Below are 22,989 nucleotides of genomic sequence, written 5' to 3' on the forward strand. Positions count from 1 at the left end.
CAGATGTGGCTAGGAGGAGAACATAGTTCTTTTTACCTTTTCTTCCTTTCCAAATTAAACTTATTTCATGTGGCAGTTTAAATCCTGCCTGGCAAGCACGCTTCAATAACACGTCCTGTAATGTTGAAGAATTAGGTCAACAGGCAGAGAGAAAGGCTTTTTGAATGTGATTGACTGCATGAGAAGCAACAGTAATCAATCAATTTGTTTGACAAACTCAATTTCAGTCTCTGTTTCTACCTGTATTTAGTATCATCCACTTGTGATCGGATAAATCAAAGCATCTTAAAACTAGACTTAAAAAGTTTATGGAAGTTGTTAAAGGACTTGTGATTGTTTCCCTGGCAGACAATAAAGTGGGTGATGATAAATCTTTCAAAGGAGGGACCTAAATCATGTTTTGGTAACATACATTTGTAGAGACTTGTGCAAGAAAGCAGCCACCCAAAACAGCCTAGCAACTGTATATTAGAGTGTTCCTCAAAGCTACCCAAGACGCTTTAGCAACCACCAACCAATTTATCCCAGTACTGTGGTGCGAGCTGTGTTCGTTTCATCGTGAACACTTTCTACACTTTTAGATCTTCTCAGTTTTCTACGTTGTTGTGCAATTTGAAAGTGAGCCTGTTCATCGTGTGACCGTGGTGATGTTTACTCAGCAGAAGGAGGCCACTGTCACTCAGGTGTTTAGTCCAGGTGCTGATGATGCAATCATGATATCTTTTGCTCTGCCTTGATTGGCTCTTTAGATTAATTATTGTTTAGAGTACATGCAAAGTCAGATGACTTAAGTGTTTTGTCTCTGGTTTGACTTTTGTCTACACTGATGTTAGTGACTGTTCCATGTGGACTGCTGAGTTATAGTTTAATCACTGCTTATGTATTCAAGGCCATGGTTTGGCCTTATTTTTGTAGCTTTGTATGCATTTTTTAAAGGAACTTTTTGCTCAGTTTGACAGGATCTGCTGACGTTTTAAAATGTTTTTTTTTTTTCAAACATTCACGTTTAGATCTGTTGTTCTGTCAACAGCAATGGGTTGAATGATCAAGAGAAGAGCATGTTTCTTCAGAGGATTATGGTTCAGCTCTGAATGTCAGCTCAGGCTCATTGAAAATGTGTGCCTCAGCCTACATTTTTGCGAATCTGTGATTACTTGGGGTACGTGGACGTTTAAGTAAAAAAAATGAAATTCATAAAGTTTAACTGAGGTAATATCCATGTCGGTTATTTAGTTTGTTTAATCATATTAATATTTTCCCTTTAATAATGGATTGTTGCTTGTGGACTAACTGAAAAAAGAAATTCATCCACATTTTCACTTTCAACAAATCAGTTTGAAAGAATGCAGACAATGTAATTAATATTATTTCAATATTTTAATATTGCATTAAAACAAAAAAGAAACTGTGTTATATACTACTATATATGGTCTCGTTAAATAACAAAAAAAAGTTAATCAAATATTATATTGAAAATAAAATTATGGTTAAATAATCAAACATGGATTGTTTGTTCTTTTTTATTTTTTTTATTTTACGTTTTCCAAATATGAAACTAAGCTCTGTGCTTAAGTGCAACACTGTACAACGTAAGCTACCAAGTAAACTGACCTCACCAGTAGTGTTGTCTGTATGGAGATAGATAGGTGAGGCAAATGCATTTCTTTACAAATCTGAACCGCCAACTTATCCAGCAAATTTTTTACACAGTGGATGCTCTTCCAGCTGCAACCCAGCTGGACTGGGAAACATCCATACACACTTATTCACACGCATACACTATGGCCAATTTAGTTGATTTAATTCATAGCACATGTCTTTGGACTGTGGGGGAAACCGAAGCACCCAGAGGAAACCTGCAAACGCCACACAGAAATGCCAACTGACCCAGCCGGTGCTCGAACCACCAACCTTCTTGCTGTGAGGCAACAGTGCTAACCACTGATCCACCGTGTCACCCCAATCATTAAGTTGTTTTGTGGTATTTATTTGGTGTTGTGCAAATAACTGCATAAAAAGGAATCATTTAGTCATCAGTAAGTATCATTGTGTAAAAGCTATAAAAGTTGTTGACGTTATACTGCCCCGTCACCGTCCCATGCCTAATAGGCTGAAACACATATTTCAAGTGCTTATTTCATCTCTGTAAGAGTCTATTTTGAATTCAAATTAGCGGTCCGTCTTTTTCAAACGGCTAAATCTGCAACTCTGGCTTTTATCAGCTCCCAAAATGTCAACACAAACATATGCTTTTAAATGCCTCAAAAGAGTGGTGTAAATTGCCAGTTCTGTTTGCCAAAAAGTTTCCCTGTGTTTGTGGTGTAACAGGATTATTAGATCAGACAGACATGGCCATATTCTTAATGTTTAAGACTAAGAACCAGTAGCACAAGAGTCAAATGTCCTCACAGCATGTGATCTGCCCTTACTCAACAGTCTAAAGGACAAAAGACATACTCGACCTCCCCTCCTCCTCTCTCTCTCTCTTTCTCTCTCCCTTTATGCCCTTCAGACAGTCACATTCATTAACAAACGACTCGTATTTAATCAGAAAGCTGCATTACAGTTATTCCAGGATAGCGAGCCATCATGAAGTTTCATCCCTTTGTTTGAAACGCCATTGTGTCCTGTCGTATTGGTTTACTGTGTAGGCATCTCTTTTATTTCCAAACCAATGAAAAGTTTGTCACGCCAGTCACTCCTCTTTTATTGCAGCTCTAAGTAAACTAGGAAATGTGTGTTTATCTTCACATGACTAATGCAGAATATTCAGTTCAAATAAACCAGAAGTTCTGTATATACATGTTTACTTTAATATTTAAATACAGAAAGGTTGATATCATCAGAAAATATTCATGGCAATTGTTCATAATTGATTTATAAAGTACTGACGATGGAAGTACACCTAGAAAACATTCAACTAACTTTTTATTTTGTAATTTATATTCATCCTATCTAGGGTTGCACGGTTTACAGGTACTATGGTAGTATCGCGATACTATAGCTGCATCCCAAATCGCATACTTGTGCACTATTCTACGTCATTTTGTAGTATAAATAGTGTAAGTAGTGTGTTCACACTAAAACTCTAAAAATAATAAGTGCACTTTAATTACCCGGATGATGCACTCATTCAGCCGCTAAAACGAAGTGTGTAATGATGGACACTTCGACCGCAGGTTTGCTTGCGTAGCGGAAAGAGCGGAGCTATCGGGCGCACATGTTGAATAACTATTTATTTTAGATGGTGAAAGCAAAATTCTCCTACAAGAGTGATTATAGCGCCTCCCGATGGTGAATGTGTTTATACTCACGGCAGGCATTATCTGATAATTCGATAGTTTATTTCACTGATTTGGCGACCGTCAAACGTCATCAGAGAAACGGTTTGAATTTCCGCTTAGTAAAAAAACATTAGTGTGCCATTTGGGACGCCACTACATACATATACTATCCTGTTGAGTGTGTAAGTGCATAAGTACATAGTGCATGAGTGCATAGTGTATAGTGTGCCATTTGGGATGCAGCTTATGGCTCCAAAGTACTGGCAGTGAAACTGTAGTTTGTCAACGGTTGTATCGTCATTAACGGTCTATCTACAATAGATAATGTTGGATGTGAAAAAGTCACTAAAATGCTCACACTTTTGTGCAACAATCGACCATTTGATTTTAGTAGTCTGTAGAGCCCTTAAAGGTTGCAAGTTTTCTGACGTTTCAAACGCACATCTGTATCGGTTCATTTCTCTTTTCTCTCAATACGATTTAGAAGCTACAACAACCATGACAAAAAGAACTACTGGCAAAGTGAAATTTTAAATTACTTTGGATTGTTACCTGATAAAACTGAAAAAAAAAAAAAAAACAATAGATGAAAAACCCAAAATAGCAACAGGAAACGATGAACCAATGAGCCTAATTTTGTTGGAAAAAGGCTATTTTTGTAACAAATTTATTTTGGTATAGTTTGTATCTTTATTTTAATGTATTTTTTTGGTTGTCTGTTATCTACAAAATAACCTAAAAGAATTAATGCATTTTAGGTGAAGTGACATGCAAAAAACATATATTTTTAATAATGAGAGAATTATGATTTAAATTCAGACCTATTATAACATGTAAAACATAGTATTTTTGACAATTTCTCTTATAATTTGAGTTATTAATTGCAGTATCACAATACTACATGGTATCATGCCACTTCAGCTTGTATAGAATTGTAAGATGAATTAAAGGCATCAAGACAACCCTATTCCTTTGCCCTTAGACTGTCCAACTGGATATTGCACTGCTGGAGACATTTATTGGAAATTTATGCATAGCATGATGCAGCTGAGAGAGTTTAGCTTTGGACAGGGCTCAGAAAGTGTTTTTAAAAAATCTATTTTAAGAAACTATGTACAGTTGTTGCTTAATCCTTTTTACTGCATTTCTCTCTCTCACACACACACACACACTAGAAGAAGTAAACTTTTATTTTAGTGTGTAACGCCTCTGTGTAACAGTCAGTTGAGTGTGAGTTCAGACACATGCAGTTGTGTCAATCCTGTCTGGCTCTCTGAATCACTCAATGGGCTTAAACAGGATTGTGTGAACGTGCCATTTTCCATCATTTGACGTTGAACAGTGACATCTGTAACATTGCCAGCATTTGAATTTCATTTTAAATGTTAAATGTAAGCAAATTTGATCAGGTTTTCTGCCAGGTGTGATTTGACTAAATGTGGTCGTCTTGGCCTGTGTGTTCATCGCAGTTTGGCTAGATTCTGCCTTTGATCTGCATGTGTTTAGTCTTGCAGTTTCTCACAGTTGATTGGCTCTCGTCTCCTGAACAAAGCGTTGTCGTGTGTTTTTGTTCATTTGAAAAACACTTGTTTATTCAGCTGGTGCAACATTGTGCAAGCAGTGGTGTGGGTCAGATGACACTCTGCATGTATCCATTGGAGTGTGTATGTGTGAGTGATTTTTGTTGACCAATGACAGGCCGAGAGCATGGCGGTGAGTCATCAGTCTGCTTTTTTGTTAAGAGGAATGTTCTGGGAATGTTTGCATGAATGTTGCTGTGTGCAGGAGGCCTGAGTGCATCTGAATACATGTTAAAATGGCAGAATTAAACAACAACAACAAAAAAGTTGTGTATATCACCCCCATTTAGATGCTTTTATTATTTCAATAGTATTTTCAGTTGCAATAGTTTTGAGTCCATGGCATGCATCTAAAGTATACTTTCAGCTGCCTTTAACTAGGAGTGTAATGTTAACCACATCACCGCCTTACCACCATATTGATACGTCAACCGTGGTGATGTGGTTATTACCGTCATCACCACCCTTTTTTAGTTTATTTATTGTTGCTCGCAAAACTTTTAGGATCGTAGAGAAAAGCAGAATAATCGAAATAAAAAGAATAATAGGCCTGCTCGAAATATTTTTTCCTTAAATTACAAATTAAGATTACAAAACGAAAACACTGACTGAATCCTTTTAAATAATTGGCATAGGCTGTTTTTCATTTCAAGATTATTTTCCTCCGTCAAATAAATATAGCAGACCTGCTAACTCATACTTAAGTGAAGTTTATTCATAAACTAATTTTGAGAGGATCATGTCATGCATTAGCCAATTCATGATTCACCAATCAGACGATTCCTCATTCACTATCAATAACCTAAGTTCCATATCACAGCCATTTTCTTGAATCCCCCTTTCCACCCCTACTCCTCGTCCTTTCCTAGATGGGTGGCATGGTGCCCCAGTGGTTGGCACTATTGCCTTATAGCAAGAACATCACTGGTTCTAGTCATTACCAAGCCAGCCGACGTTTCTATGCAGAGTTTACACGTTTTCCCCGTGCTCACGTGGATTTCCTCCGGATCCCATGGTTTCCTTCCACCTTCCGAAAACATGCAACTTAAGTTAATTGACTTATCCAAATCTGCACCATAGACATGCACCTAGTAAGTAGTTATCTCTTAAGAGCAATCACTATCTGTTCGTTAGCTACTATGGTGGGACAGTTTCAAGATCTACCTGAGCTCAAACTCCCCTCTTGCCCTGCAACGGGAGAGAGCCCTGGGCTTGAGGATCTTATGAGATCAGGACTCTCGTCTGGGACAGCATGCCAAACATGCTTTATAATCTATCATCATTGTGAACTTTTGAAACTATCCTCAGTTTAATGTATAATGTCAAACTGGCACAGGACTATCAGTACATTAATGTAGGCTCTGCTAAAAGGCTGGTCAAATGTAGGTTTTTTTTGTTTTTTAACAGGGGCTATAAACAGATCCTGCAGTCGTGGTGATAAGAGACAACTATCACATATGTTGACTTATTTAAAGTATGCTATATCATAAAATAATTTTGTATAAAGTAGTTTATAAAAATGTAGCCAATATATATCACAGGTTTGTGATGCAACAATTAAAGTGGAGCATTAATTTAATCCTTTTTTCCCATAGAGCAAAACAGACACTGCACAGTTGTTTAGCGGACGGGGACTTTAAAAATATACAATTTATATATTTTTGTCGTTAGAAGAATATTTTTGGACCGAGTTTTGTTTTGTACAATTCGTACCTTAATTTTAATTTATTTTTGTTGGCCAGTTATCTACCAAAAAAAAAAAAAATAGATAACCTCAGAGGTGGAGTAAAGTATCCGCTATGCCGCAGCCAAAACAAACTGATCTATTAAATACAATTACAGTATAAATAAAATAAAAGTGAAATATTTGAATAATGGATCTTTGTAACTGTATCATCAAAAATAAGAGTATCTGTCAATATTAAACAGTTTTCACTATGACAAACACCTCCATTGATCTGGTCAGTTTTGTTTTTGCCTAAAATATTAAAATGTGGAATATTTGAACAAAGTAGTTAAAAGGCTGCTTAACCAATTATTGATCTTATCCACTCGTGACCACCCATAATTAAACATCATGTAGCCTACTTTTTGATTACCTGACCCGTGAATTAATAGCTGCACCAGCATATATAACAGGATATGCGCATAATATCGTTTTTTGCGCCTCCAATATCAAGAGAGAGACTCCAAAAGGTAACATGAACTGCACACACTTGATTATTACTGTTTATTGTTTAAAGTCGTTAACGCATCACAGAGCAAGCATTACTTATCCTTTAAATGTCCGTGCTTAATCTTTCATTTTATAAGGTCTTTTGATAGAAATTTGTTTACTGGCGACAATGGAGTAATCGTTAAATTCCCTAATATATATCGCTTGATTAATTGCTTCATCACCGCGGTAATAAAAAATCTGTTACCATCACAGCCCTACTTTTAACTGCTTAAAAATAAAGGTTTTAGAACAGTTTAAAGATGCTAATACTGCTGACAGTTTGCCAATTGAAATTTAGATATAGCTTTTCATGCATTATAAACGGTGATTTTTAACACTAGTTCCATGTGAATAAGGCAGCTGAATTTGCTTTTTGATTTTTAAACTCTGACAGCTTTAATTACTTTCACATGTTAAACCAAAAACAGAAACTATTTATATTTTTTAAAGAAATGAATTGTTGTGGCAAAACAGCATGTTCAGAAGCCATAATTCCGGTCTTTAGTGTCTTACAATTCCTCAGAAATAATAAATCTTTATTAGTATTAAAAACACTAAATATTTTTCGTTAAATTGAAAATTAGCATTCAATTTGGCAATGGCATTTCCATTTAAGTCATCCCCATGCCATCAATATCAGTACATGAAATCATACATTTCCAAATCATGTTTGTGTTAAGATGACGAATGTTTTAATTTCAAGTTCTCAAGTGGAGTATCATTTTATTACTCTCTTATTCTTTCTCTTCTCAAGCTTTCTCTTTCCCTCCTTCCTTATAAGGCAACATTTTGGTCCGATCATGCACAGGGGCTGGAGAATGAACACATTGTGATTTGTGAAGAGTTTGGCTGTTTGAATTTCTAAATTTAGTCCACTGGGCACTTCCTCTCAGCCCCACCTCCTGAAACGCACACACTCGCGCACACACACACACTTTCTGTCCTATGAGAGTCTCACAGTGTGCCCTAACAAGGGAGGGCTGAAAGAGTGCAGAAGTGGGTGCTTGTCCCATGTGCACTTCTCTCTGATTGTGGAGAAAGAGGCTCCACCTTCAGGCATTCAAAGTGAGTTGCCCTCTGTGACGTCCTAAGAACTGTTCTGGAAGAGATGAGATCACTCAAAGAGAGCGCAGATCAGATGGAGACGGTGACATGTTCAACAGCTACTGCACCGTGACTCACTGTCTCCACTGGACAGCTGTAGCTTTGTGTGTGTTCCTTTGTGGACTTCAGATCCCTTCATCTGTCTCTGACAGTGCCACGCGGTTTATTAAGAGACTCCCTGTCCATCTGTGCTTGAAAGAGAGAATGTGATGAATTGTAGATGAAAGCACACTGTGAATTGGCAGTGTATATTTTGTGGGTTTTGGATGAAATAGCTTCTAATAAATGTATTATCTTTTTAATGATACTTTTTAGAAATGGGAATTACAACATTTATAGGTGTGCTTTTATATAATTTTGAAACAAAAAAGTGATGTTTTTATCAATGCATTAATTAGTAGATTTTCAACTACATGTCAACTTGCAATCATTAGAGTATTATCAGACTCGTGATCGTGGTTCTGTGATCTAACTGTAATTATTTGAGATAACGGTTAACTGATAATTGTGCCGTATAAACTTCAAATAAAGGAAATTAGATTTATTAACAGCTGGCAATAAAGATTAACCTGCCTAATAGCCAAATATGCTCTATTTTTACTGCCAATATCCATGTCATGCCAAAGATTTTTAGGAAAGGCAAATTTATTTATAAAGCACATTTCATACTCGTTGGCAATTCAAAGTGCTTTACATAAACAAGAATAAAAAAGACAAGTATTAAAATAAAAAATTAAAAGAAATAATAAGAAAAGAAAATAAAAAGAAATAATAAAAGTGATTAATAACAGATTAAATTGTGTTAAAACAGGTTATCAAAGAATGAAAAAGAAAAGAAAGACAATAGTGTGATCTGTGAGACGTAGAAAAGAGCTCATTCAGTAAAAGAACGGCTTTAAACAGATGTGTTTTAAGGCTTTAAATGTATTTAATGTTGGAGCACATCTGATTATTTCTGGAAGCTGATTCCAGCAGCAGGGGGCGTAATAACTGAAGGCGGATTCACCCTGCTTTCACTGAGCTCTTAGAATTTCTAATTTACTTGATCGTAATGATCTGAGGGATTTGTTAGGTTTGTATTCAAAAAGTATTAGGTCCATAGGTCAATTTAGTGATTTATAGACAAGGAATAACTCTTTAAAATCTATTCTGAATGTGACTGGAAGCCAGTGTAAAGACCTGAGGACAGGTGTGATGTGCTCTGATTTTCTGGTTCTGGTCGGAATCCTGGCAGCAGTGTTTTGAATGAGCTGCAACTGTCTGACTGTCTTATTGGGAAGGCCTTTGTGGAGTCTATTACAGTAATCCACGCTGCTGCTGATAAAAGTATGAACTCCTCCTCAGCATCTAATTCTTGCAATGTTTTTGAGATGGTAGTATGCTGATTCACTGCTTTGACAGGACTACTGAAACTCATCTCTGACTCCAGAATAACTCCAAGATTTTTGACCTTATTTTTTTGTTGTTGTCTCCTTGCGTTCTCGTGGGTTTCCTCCAGGTGCTCCGGTTTCCCCCACAGTCCAGACATGCGGTACAAGTAAATCGGGTTGGCTGAATTGTCCGTAGTGTGTGAATGTGGGTGTGGATATTTCCCAGAGATGGGTTGCAGCTGGAAGAGCATCCGCTGCGTAAAAATGTGCTGGATAAGTTGGCGGTGCATTCAGCTGTGGCGACCCCGGATTAATAAAGGGACTAAGCCGACAAGAAAATGAATGAATGAATTTAGGTTTGTTGGTTTCAAGGCAGTCAAAATAATGTGTAACCACCTGTGATTTTTAGTTTTTAAATGTGTATATATATAATTTATTTAACTTGCAAGGACTTGAATGAATATATTAGAGAGAAATGCCATTCTAAACTGTCAGTGTTTTGGAGCAGTACCCTTAATCACACCATCTCAAGACTTCTTGAAAAATAACAAAAAAATCCTTATCGTTCTACTGAGGTTTGAATCTGCAAAGTTATATAAAATCTTCTGCTGTCCATTTCTGATAGGTTAGTTTTTTTTTGTTTTTTTTTGGACATGAATAACAATATGAGTAATGTAGGTTTAGAGGTTTCAGTGTTGCCATATAAGGTACACAGTCTTTCTTTCACTTCCTCCAGACTGCCATCTGTTTTTTCCCCTCTTTTCTTTTGGATGCACCCAATGTGTTTTCAAGAGGTGTTAAACAAAAGGGCTCTGTTTGTGTTTGGAGAGTTGTCATATGGATCTGAGGGAATGCAAGACCTCTCTGAAGGGAAAGTTGTGTAAAGAGGGCAGCATCTATGGAAAACATATGCAAACACTACTCCTGTTCATTTTTAACAGTGGGCATCTTTCAAAATCATCCCTTTTGACTTAAGAGGACAGCATTTGTTCTGTTCTAAACTGGCTGATTAAAAACATGCAGCACAGTCTGTCCTGTGTCTGGAGGTGAGAGTGAAGTGTTGTGCAGCTTTTTTTTTTTTTAAATAGAATCTCTTTTAAGTAAAACTGGCTGAGTTAGCAGCTGTCTCAAGAGGAAATGCTTGCCCTCAGTCGATGTCTCAAAATCTAAACAAAACCCTCACACAACACCCCATGCCGGACATTTCTGGAATATGTTCTGCTCCCCTCCCCACCATCCTCAGAGGCCTTCCAGAGGGGGAGGTGAGAGGAGAACAGAAAAAACAAAAAGGAGAGAAATGAAGACAGAAGGAGGTTTAACACGTAAACCGAACACAATCCTCTCAAATTTGTCAAAGCCCACCTGTTGGTTTGTTGTTTTTTACACTTTGTCTTGTATCGTTGCAATAAATATCTATATATAGATGTGTTTGGCTTGGGGAATTAAATATTTATGAAAAAGCACCTGGAAATAGTTTACAGCACATGAGCAATTCAATTTGGATGCATTTAAATAAACTTGTGCAAGGACATGAATGGCTTTGTCACTGCACACCTCTTTGATATCAATAATTGGTCTTATTATTATAGCTCTTTGTGCGAGAAGAGGCTGTTTGCTCTCTGTTGTTATGAATGAAGCAGATGAGTAAAACCCTCTGGGGAATCCACAGCTGTGTAGACCTGTAGGCTATTACTGGTACTGCAACAGGAAAACTAAGTGTACCTGCATTAACCCTTGTTTGCTGTTGCTGAGATAAACCATTTACATTTTTTGGTTTTATATATAAACAAACAAAGCCCTGAGGGATGCTGATGTTTGCAGATAATAAGTGACTTGAGGTCTATCTGTTTTACCTGCGTTGAAAACATTGCACAAAAAAATTCTGGGTGGCGGATTATTTATTGCAATGAGGGCTGCGCGATATTAGAAAAATCTGACATTTTGTTTTGCCGTGATTTATATTGCAATATGAATATAATTTTACCAAATTATTTAAATTGCTCGATTTGGAAAGATTTCATTCATTTAGATTGACTGAGATGATCAAGTCTTCTATGCAGTGCATCTACATGAATTATAATAAATTACAAGCAAAAATAAATAAAAAAAATAAGCACTGCTTTATGGTTTTCTAGGGAGTATAACAGTATTCAAGTACAGAAGTTGAACAATCAAATGTAAAATAATACAGTCATCATTGTATAAACAGTTAGAAAAAAAACAATACTTAATATCTTAATCTTTTACTTGTTAATAAATCAGATAATGTGACTGTTGCGGATACACACATTGCGATATTGATGCTCATGTTATATTCTTCAGCCCTAACAGTGCTCTTTTACTTACTGCATGAGATAAATTAGCGACTCATAACAATCGGCACACTTCAATTTAAAATTTATTTGCATCCCTTACATTGAATTATTTTAACGTTAAATGTATATCAGACACACACACACACACACACACACACACACACACACACACACACACACACACACACACACCTCTTCCTGTTCAACAAATCTCATATCACTAAACACATTTACATAATGCACAGCAATAAGAATGATTTCATTTCAATAAGAGGTTGAATGTTTCTGACAGACACCCTCAGCAGCACACAGTAGCCATGTTTCTATTCAAAGATGCGCAAAACTGGATTATTGCATTCTCGAGCGTTTCCATCCAGTGAGTCAAAAAGAACAAAATTGTCACTTTCTGATTAACTGGTGCTAAATGTCAACAGTAAGAACGGAATTTGCTGCAGTAGGAGACGCTGCGTCAAATCTTTTCCTTATTTGATAAATTACTTGCAACTCAGAAGACTATGCCGACCTGCAATGAATGTGCGGTGGCATTTGAAGCCATGAGACGCAGAGCACAGATGCTCTTGACAGTTCTGGAGGTCATTAATAATATAATAACCATAATACTGAAACGGTTAAGGTGTTTTACAATGACCAAAACAGCATTTCAAATGCTTTATAATGTGCTTAGCCTGTCATTCACACACATTTTTCTCATCTCTTATCATCATCACATCTTTCCCTATTGAATAAAAAGTTTGTCCTACTCAGCTAGCATTTTCATAATTGATGTGCATCTTGGCGTTTCCATCAACTGATTTATTTATTTATTTATTTATTTTTATGTGCATCTTCAAAATGCAAAATGGATGAAAACACAGCTGCTGAACAAGCTTTGATTTTGAATGTTTTTCTTTTTCTTTTCTGTAACCCTCATCTTCCTCTCTTCCTCATCTTCCTCTCCTCATCTTTTCTCTTTTCTCTACTGTTGGAGTTCTTGGCTGTGAGTTTGTGTAACTGGTTGTTTTGTGTAGCCTATTGTCGGGCCTAATAGACTGAACTCTACAGGACAGATAGCACATCCATGTGTCTCTATAGAAACCTTTGTCCTAACCCGATGAGAGACTTCCGGTTCTTACTGTTCTTACCGGTTCTTTCTTACTGTGAGCATCTTTCTTTGGGGAAAAATCCAGGCCTCACTGAATCATCTTAAGTCATTAAATTTCTTTGTCTTATTCTCTACTCTGAGTAAATCCCATTTTCTTTATTGGAAAGACAGGGGGGGTCGTTTTATCGAAGTCATTTAATTAATGTGTATATAAAGAGGATTTAAATGTATTTTAATGAGGAGCTTCTCAAATGAACCCTGAGTCGTATGCAAAAGACCTGCCATGGTGATAACGGAGCAGAAGTGAAGCTTTTGTTCATCACAGAGAGGAAAAAAGTGCATGAACAAGAAACACCAGTGGGATGCCTGGATGGGTGAGAGACTGGAAGAATGAAAGAGGGAGAGAAAGGGAACAATCCAGAACAAAGTCTTCCGTTCTTTATTGAGCTGCTGGATTCTTTTCAACATGCGAAACCAGATAACTTGAGAGCTGACAATACGGCATGTAGGGAGAAAAAGCTTATACAAATATCATTGCTGTTCATTGAGGTTTCCAGAGCTCTGGGAACCTGCTAGAATCCAGCACAAACTGTTTGTGATTTGAGTTATGCCTTTCTCAAGTGGTACAGAATGGGTATTCATCCAGTAAGTGGTGGTGAGTTTATCTAGGCATTGAATTCAAAATGATATCTTTTCCCTAGCTTCGGTTCCAGCTCGGCTTTGGTCTGGATAGTCAGCTGCCTTAAAGCCTGCATGTACTATTTTTTTTTTTTTTTTTGCTACAGATGAGATAACTGCAGATGATTGTAGATGTGATAATCTGACACAACCACCTGAGCATGTACATTATATGTGTACCGTCTTCATTGACCAAATATTGGACTGCATGATGACTGTGTATGTGAACTTGTCAACAACACTATTAAAAAAGGGTTGGACACTTTTCACAAAGTGCATACTCAAACATGAACATATTCAGCCCACAAATGCTTGAATATGAAGTCAAACAAATTCACTTTTAGAATACCTTTTGTGATATGAAAGATTTATAATAATAATAATTATTGTTGTGTCTAATTTTTGTTTAAAGATTTAGTTTACCCATAAATGGGAATTCTGTTATTAACCCTTGAATTTATATATTTGAACATATTTACAATGCAGGGTAACACAGTTGTTAGCATGTTCGCCTCACACCCAAAAGGTTGCTGGCTAGCGTCCTGGCTGGGTCAGTTGACATGGCTATGTGGAGTTTACATGTTCTCCCTGTGTTTTCGGTAAAGTCTAGATGGGAGACAGCTGCGGATACGCAAGTCAATATTGCATGATTTTTGTAACACTGTATAACAATAACTAATATTTTTACTGTACTGTGACTTGGGATGGGGCTAGGGATTAATAAAATACAATTTATTGGGTAATTTAATTTAAAACCTAAATAATACTCAGTACAACTACTTTCCCAGTGATGGGTTGCAGCCGGAAGGGCATCCGCTGCGTAAAACATGTGCTAGATAAGTGGGCGGTTCATTCCACTGTGGCGACCCCTGGTTAATAAAGGGTCTAAGCTGAAAAGAAAATGAATGAACTACTGTTTTTACATTACTGTGATTCTTGGGTTTAGGATTGGGGGGTAGGGGTAGACATAGACTTTAATAAAATACAATAAATGTGAAATTTAAAAATAATATAAATATTTCTCGCTAACTCCCGCCACAACCATATTTGATCTAGCAACAACCTTTGTTGGCGTAGGTTTCCTACGGGTGCTCCGGTTTCCCCACAGTCCAAAGACATGCAGTTAAGATGAATTGAATAAACTAAACTAAATTTGCCTTGTGTGTGTGTGTGTGTGAATCAGTGTGAATTGTTGCTTCCCAGTACTGGGTTGCAGGTGGAAGGACATATACTGGATAAGTTGGCGGTTCATTCCGCTGTGGTGACCCCTGATGAATAAAGGGACTAAGCCGAAGGAAAATGAATGAATGAATGAATGATTTATTGTTTAGAATGCAATGTGGTTTATTCTGTAATTGCCCAACTTTTCAAATTTTATGGATTAAGAATTTAATAGTTTTATTCGGCAAGGATACAATGAATTAACTAAAACTAAGTAAAAACATTTTATTTGCAATGTTTTAGAGAATTAGTTCACCCAAAAATGCTTAAATCATTAATTATGATGAACGAAACCGAAATGGAACAATCTCATGGGATTGAGATGACATGAGGGTGAGTAATTTATAGCAGAATTTCCTTTTAAAAAGTTTCAGTTTCAAAAAACCAATAACACTTAAACAAAGAATCTTTAAATATTTCCAAGTGCTTTTAAGCAACACAACATCATAATATCAAGACTTAAGTAATGATTGAATGGCAGTGAATAGGATGGTAATTTTGTAATTTAGGAGGGTACATAATAAGCTATCTCCTCTTTTTGCAATGGACCTTGCATTATGAGTGCATGAGATACCTTCGAATGCCCCTTATGAGGCAGCTGGTTTTGGTAGAAAGCAAAGCACCTGTCTGTTTCTGATCTGCTCAGTTTCACTGTCAGCTCATTGCATAATTAGCTGAAACACTGAAACACACACAGGAACATCTCTGTTGCTTAGAGTCATAATCCTTTTGTTTCTGGAGATACAGGATGGCTAATGGTGAGACAGAAATGATTAATGAAGGTCTGTTATGTGTTGGAGATGAAACTGAGTGTGGTATTCAGCCAAGGGATGTGTAGGAGGAGGAGGGTGGGCTCCTTCGGTGATATCTCCTCTGTGGAATTCATGTAAAAAAATGCACACATACCCATGCTATTGCAGGATTTGAGTTTCAGAAATTCATGATCATTGCCAGTACATAAATCTTTATATATGTGCGTGTAACCTGCTTTACATTGCCTGAACTGGTCTTTAACAGATCAAGAAGCATATAAAGCATACACAAAATCATCAATAAGGCTATTTGTTATAACCATTAGCCTACTGCAAGGTTTTTAGTAAACTTGTGCTGTTATGTATTAGGTTGTATGTTATCTTATGTAGAACTTGATTTAAAAAAAAATGGTTCATTGCATCTGTTTTATACGCGTTATTTAATGGGATTATATTATATTATATTATATTATATTATATTATATTATATTATATTATATTATATTATATTATATTATATTATATTATACAGAGGGAATACTTTATGCTTTCTTTATGCAGATTTATCTTCTTTCCTCCTCCAATTGACCATATCCTCAGACCTTGTTGGTTGCTGGGTTAAAATGATTATTCCAGTAATATGGAGCTGGTTGTTTAACATGTTTTTAGTAGTTTTCTTCTGGCTGTAATCTGATACTAAGATGGTACGGCCTTCTACAGAACTGACCTTAGATTATACACTGGTCTGGAATTTTAGCTGATGTAATGCAACTCTTTCTAACTAACCATGATTTATTATCATTTTTTAAACTTATCCAAGTTAACTAATCGTAAATTTTCTGTCTTTCAGGCAGGCAGCGATGGAGAGAGTATCGGCAACTGTCCATTTTCTCAGCGTCTCTTCATGATCCTGTGGCTAAAGGGTGTGGTTTTCAATGTCACCACTGTGGACCTTAAGAGGTGTGTGTTTGTCTGTGTAAACATACTTGATTATATTTTGTAGATGGAAATTTCCCTAAAAACCTTCCACAATCTTTAAATTAAAAACAGCTAGTTATAAAAAATATTTTAATATCTCCTTTTAAATTGCAAATTCAGTGTGGATATTGGAGGTTATTGTAAATAACATTTTTAATGTACAGTCTAATTGCCTTTTCTTAGTTTTTTTTCCCATTTAGTAATTGAATTAAATAAGGTCTCTGGGAAACATCCCACCCTAAATGATTGTTTTATAAAATACACAAATATTTAAAAATCATGTTCTCAATATAGGGGTCTCTAAATCCAGAAGAAAAAAAATGTTAAACTATTGTCAAGACATGTTAAAGTATTTTATTAAGAAATTATAAATTCCAGGGTTGGGACAGAGACATTTTTTTCTACTGGTTAATTGACTTGCAGTAAGCCTTTTAATACCCGTTACACAGTGGGTTGAAGGCTTTTTGAATGGCTAATAAATTTTGCTTGCTTTTTAATTACTTTCAGTGTGGAGTGTCTGATTCGTTTTCAATTTGACAAGGTAAAATTCAAGTGGTTTCATTTACTGGTTGCGTTGAGGCTCATTAACCAGTTAGCCTACTGAATACAGAACCATCAGAGAACATTTCACTGAGCTCAAACCATAGTGTTTGAACAATGCAAGTGGTTTTATATGGGATGGAGTTTTTGGAGCTAAATAAATATTAAGTATAAATGTTTACACATGGCATTTTCTGAGTGCAAGGAATGTGCTGTGGGGTACAGCAACTAGTTGACGCAGAAGTATAAATTGGGCAAGCACAACATTTTTGTTAGATTTTAGTCAATAAAAATGTGACATTTGTTGATTGTATAGTTAACCGTATAATAATATGTGTGGCACTGTACTCGGCTGCACAAAACGAATCCAGAAAGCTTCATCTAAGCAGTGATTACTATTACTATATAAACAATCTAAATTACTGTGGTGGCTGTGACACAGTGGGCAAGTGACAGAACCGGTGTTACTGCTCAACACCGCCAACACCATCAACATTGACTATCGCAACAAAATTAATACCCATTGGAAAAACTGGATTTTGATGTCAATACTTCTGCATCATTTTGCTGTGATGTACTATTTTCTTAATGCTATCCATGGTGCTGCAGTATGTGTGAATAATGTGTTGTGTTAAAATAAACGCAAACCAACAATAACAGTCATTAGAAAACCGCAGTGAAGAAAGTATCTAATTACATTAAAACATAAATGTATAGCTTAACTGATTCAGTTGTGATGGCTGAGCCTGTTTCTGTAAGGACAACATGGTTGGATTTCTGATTTGGTTAACCGTAAATCATCTTCCACTGTCAATAAGTGTGTGCCATAGCCTACTTGCTTTTGATGTACATACATACAGAAAATGCTGCTTCGCAAAGCAAAGTTTGCAGAACCCTGATAGTATGGTTGAGTCGAATATTGGGTATGTTTACATGGGAAACAATATTTAATAGATTGAATCACAATCAAGAAAATACTCTGATTAAGAGTCACCATGGAAACAGCGAAAATTATTATTTTATTATTATCATTTTTTCCCCTCTCTTTCTGGCGTGCTTTATTAAATTCCATTAAAACAACACTCTTCCACCAGTCCTTACTCCTTATTTGCGTCTAATACCACAATTTGTCATGGGGGCATAAATGAAATGTTCATGAGTGGAAGTAAAACTGCCGAACTGCAGTTAAGTCACCTAAAATTACATGAAACTCTTACAATAAAGCACTTCATAAATATAAAACACCGTAATTATATTATTGTCTATTAAGGCAAATATCTAGATTACAGATGTCCATGTAAATGTAGTCGGCAGTGTATTCAAACTGAGGGAAAGATCCAAAAGGGCATCCTGCTGATTTGATTCAGAGGGAAACTTTTTTTTTTGTCAGACGACTCACCGGTTACTTTCGTCATTCATTTTAAAAAGCACCCGGTCCATTTTATTTGTAGTTTTACTCAAATGCTTAAACTCTACAGGTGCCTTAGGGTTAGATGTGGAGCTAACATTTATCAGATCACTTTAGTGAAAACATAAAAATCGTCATCATGATTTACTTGAGTGCACGCCTCAATGTCTCACGCCCCCCTTAATAGGTGCTGGCGCCCCACAGTTTGAAAACCCCTGCAATAACCAACATAATTTCCTTATTTTATCATAGAAGAAACCAGAGCTCCAGGGCGATTACACCACAGAACTTTAGGACTGCAGTTTGAACTAAACATGGCACCTCTGGCATGTGATATCTGTGAGTTGCCCTGGCTACTAAGTAGCACAGCACTGTCCTACTTGATACTTCCGAGCCACATCTACGTATCATTCAATTGTCATGGACAGGAAAATTTGCCATGGTATTTGATATATTGTTCAACACGATTCCCCACCGGTATGTTCTTGAGTTAAGCTTTAAAACATGAGTACCCCTAGGGAGTTATTTGAGATGAGATAGTTGTGCCTGTGTGTGAAATCATGACGTATTCACGGATGAATTTAAGACGGCACTGTGACAATGACGCAGCAGTGACATTGTACCCTGCACTCGGCCGTGTGCCAGTGCTAACATATTAAAACTTCTGAACTCGTCTGAAAATGAGGTTAAGCCAGCTAATATTAGCTGTGACTTCAACCTGCAATTATATTGTATCCACTGAGCTGTATGTGTGAATCTGAAATTTTTCTTTAAATGAGGTTATGTAGATTGTTGTTTTCAAAATCTCTAAAGTAAACCCTTTCAGTTGTTTATTTACATGTGTGCGTGTGTGCGTGTGTGCGTGTGTGCGTGTGTGCGTGTGTGTGTGTGTGTGTGTGTGGTTTTTTTCCTTTTAAATGACCGTCTAGGTGTGGAAACACTTCATAATCTCTCTGCCTTTATAGTCTCTCTTTCTCTCTCTCTCTCTCTCTCTCTCTCTCTCTCTCTCTCTATCTCTCTATCTCTCTGTTCAGACTTTTTCCACTTATAATCTTCAGTCAGTGTTTTATGAGGCTATAACACTGAGATATTGTTCAGCTTCGAGTTATTACCCTAAAAAGGACAAAATATAAAAAGTGTTTTTTCTTTTGCATTTTTGTTAATTCTTTCTCCTCTTATTGAATTTCTTCCTTTCTCTTTGTTTTTTTTTGTATATATACTTTATTTCTATGTCTCTTAATATTGCTTGACTGCAGCCTGCTTTCTCCTCTCCCATGGCCTTTCCTTCATGCCACCACAAGGGATAGGGTGCTCCTTGTGCTCATGCCAGAGGTGTGAGATCACTTCCTGTTGTTGTAGTTGGTAAGATCGGACTGTTCCTGCCTGCAAGGTCTCATGGGACATATCCCCCCTCTGTTTCTGAACCCTCCAGTGTTTTCAGATTTCACATTCTCCCTTGGTGGATATCCAGGAACGTCATCAGACATGATTCATCTAGTTGCATTTAAAAAGAAAAATGCTTCAAGATCTTTTTTTTTGGGGTAGCGTTAGTGTTTTTTTTACTATTAGACCTGTCACTATAATCAATATATCGACTACTCGCACAATACATGGACATGATCTCAAACAGAAATGCCAACTGACACAGCCGGGTCGAGGTTGGAAACTAGCGACCTTCTTGCTGTGGGGTGATCTTGCTACTCACTGTGCCACTGTTTAGCCCTGCCTCATTAATAAATTGTTAAAATCATTAGAATTAAATCAAATGTTCTGAAGAATAAAATATTATGTATTATGTTTTTTTTTTTTTTTTTGTACTTGCATGTACTTGCATTGTAATGCTATTATATTGTCAGTCTGGCGTTTATATAATGATGAGTGGCATAAAAGTGTCTTAAAATGACAATAATATAGTTTATTGTAATATATTTTGGTGCAAAATATCGTAAAACAAAAAGAAGATATCGTGACAGGCCTAATCACTACTTGTGTTGTACAAAGTTAAATGTGTGTGGAAATGAAGATATGAGTGGGCTTGTAAACACCTATATATTTTTGACCTTGTGTTAGGGCCGGGCGATATAGCAAAAATGCGATCTTGATAATTATTTTTCACATTGAATGATAACGATATATGTTCCGATATAAGCTGTTAATGCTTCCAGATTTAAAAGAGTATCCCAAATATGACTGAAGCCACAAAATATAGAGGGTCCATTAAATGGCTTAACATTTTCAGTGGATGAAAATTCAGTACATCTCTAATATTGACACACTTTTAGATTCCCATTGCACATTTCTGCTGCGTGATTGGCTTAGATCATTTATTTTCTTGTTGGCTTAGTCCCTTTATTAATCATGGGTCGCCACAGCGGAATGAACCACCAACTTATCCAGCATATGTTTTATGCAGCAGATGTCCTTCCACCTTCATCCCAACACCAGGAAACGCCCATACACTCTTGCATTCACACGTACGCTATGGTCAATTTAGTTTATTCAATTCACCTATAGCCCATGTCTTTTGACTATGGGGTAAACCGGAGCACCCAGAGAAAACATCACACAAACACCGAGAGAAACTCCACAGAGAAATGCCAACCCAGCCTGGGCTCGAACCAGCGACCTTCTTGCGGTGATTGTGGTACCCATTGCACCATCGTGCTGCCCCTCTTAAATCGATATAGAGTAAAAAAAAGTCCAGAGCTTATTGTTTTTGACATATATTTTATTGGGATTCGATATAACATCATTTATCGAACCGGTCCTGCCTTTTATTATTATATTTAAAAAGGATTATTAAATGGAGGTTTACCTATAATTATTTACAATTTTCACTTGTATTTTTCATTTTTGTAGAAAACCAGCTGATCTGCAAAATCTGGCTCCAGGAACCCATCCTCCCTTCATCACCTTTAATGGAGAGGTCAAGACCGATGTCAACAAGATCGAAGAATACCTAGAGGACATCCTCTGCCCTCCAAAGTTAGTGAAAGAGTTTGCTTGTATATATGAGCTTCATGTGACTGTCAACATCCTGTCAATGGTTTTATTTCACTTATTTCTTGTGTGTGTGTGTGTGTGTGTGTGTGTTTATTCAGGTACTCTAAACTAGGTGCCAGACACCCAGAATCCAACACTGCAGGGATGGATATATTTGCCAAGTTTTCAGCATTTATCAAGAACTCTAAACCTGATGCCAATGAAGGTAATCAGAATGTTTTCTCTTTCACCTCCGGACAAAAGGTCAAATGTTATTTTTACTAGTGGAGTAATTACTCATTTGATAAGCTCTGTTTAATCGGACAAGCACTTTCTATTGCTGTAGTTTGAGAGATTAGACCTGGTCATGGTTGCCATGTCCCCTGTTGTATATGTCAACAGTGTCTGTAATGTAGATAACATGGATCCAGCGTCTCATTTACATGCTTTAGTGCTGTAGACAGGGCTACAATATGACAGTTAGATCAACTCCCAGAGTAAACTGTATGAGCATTAATATGAAACCGAGTTTTGATCAAAAATAGAGCGACCGTGCTTTATCAGAAAGTTTAGAGCGGTTTGCCTATGATAAATATGTGAGGAATTTGCCTTGATGCAATGCCGCGCAATCTCAAAGACTCTTCAACTCAATAACAGTTTGGCAGTGACCCTGAACATTAACTTCAAGAGTCTCCACCCTTGTGAAATGTTGACTGTGGGTGATAACAGCCTCTCCATTCCAGATGGAGTCTGTCAACATTGTCTCAGTGCTTGCAAACAGCGCAGACTGCAGGCCGAATCACCGGAATAAAACACATTTTGTGAAGAGCAGTATATGCCTTTTGCAGATTTTTGAAACTTCAAGCTAAATTGGTAATGTAATGGTAAAGTAAATCTGCTGATGTAATGTGAGGATCAGGTTTGGCCAGGGTGTAATTATGCCTTTATTTGGAAGCTAAGCAGAAGTTCAGCTAAACTACATTTCTGTTTTAGCAATTACTCCCTCTAGAGGACAGTGTAAAAAATATCTCTGCTTCTCTGTATGCTGTATCCTAAATGGTATTTGAACCTGGAATTAATGTTTCCCAAATCATAGCATGTCAACATTTATATTCTAGGGATACTCAGTCTACTGTGATAAAGCAGTATGTGCCAAGCTTGCTTAGTCTAATGTTTTACACATGTATGCACTTTTTCACAAAAATAATATTTTTAGGCTATAGTGTATATATATTTCTTCTTTGCAACCTGAAAAATGGACACCAATAAAAATAATTGAATTTAAATTGTCTGGTTGTATCCAAGAGTAACAACTATGTTTAATTAGTATAATATAACTTGATCTAAAACAATATTTAAATCTGGATCATTTGGCATTCACATTAAACAAACGGAACTCTGGTATTTCTGCAAAGATTTGCTTAGAATTGTTTTTGATTTCTTGGCATGTCTGGCAT

The 22,989-nt window shown here is 36.6% G+C and overlaps 1 protein-coding gene across 1 annotated transcript in view; it reads left to right on the forward strand.

Annotated features, from left to right (window-relative positions):
• The window catches only part of clic4 (chloride intracellular channel 4), a 33,676-nt gene that overhangs the window by 5,873 nt on the left and 4,814 nt on the right, over nt 1-22,989 (forward strand). Inside the window, 3 exon segments of the mRNA NM_201486.1 lie at nt 16,475-16,584; nt 21,410-21,535; nt 21,652-21,758. Coding sequence (NP_958894.1) covers nt 16,475-16,584; nt 21,410-21,535; nt 21,652-21,758 — 343 coding nt within the window.

This window comes from Danio rerio, chromosome 17, assembly GCF_049306965.1.
Source record: "Danio rerio strain Tuebingen ecotype United States chromosome 17, GRCz12tu, whole genome shotgun sequence".
Lineage (NCBI taxonomy): Eukaryota > Metazoa > Chordata > Actinopteri > Cypriniformes > Danionidae > Danio > Danio rerio.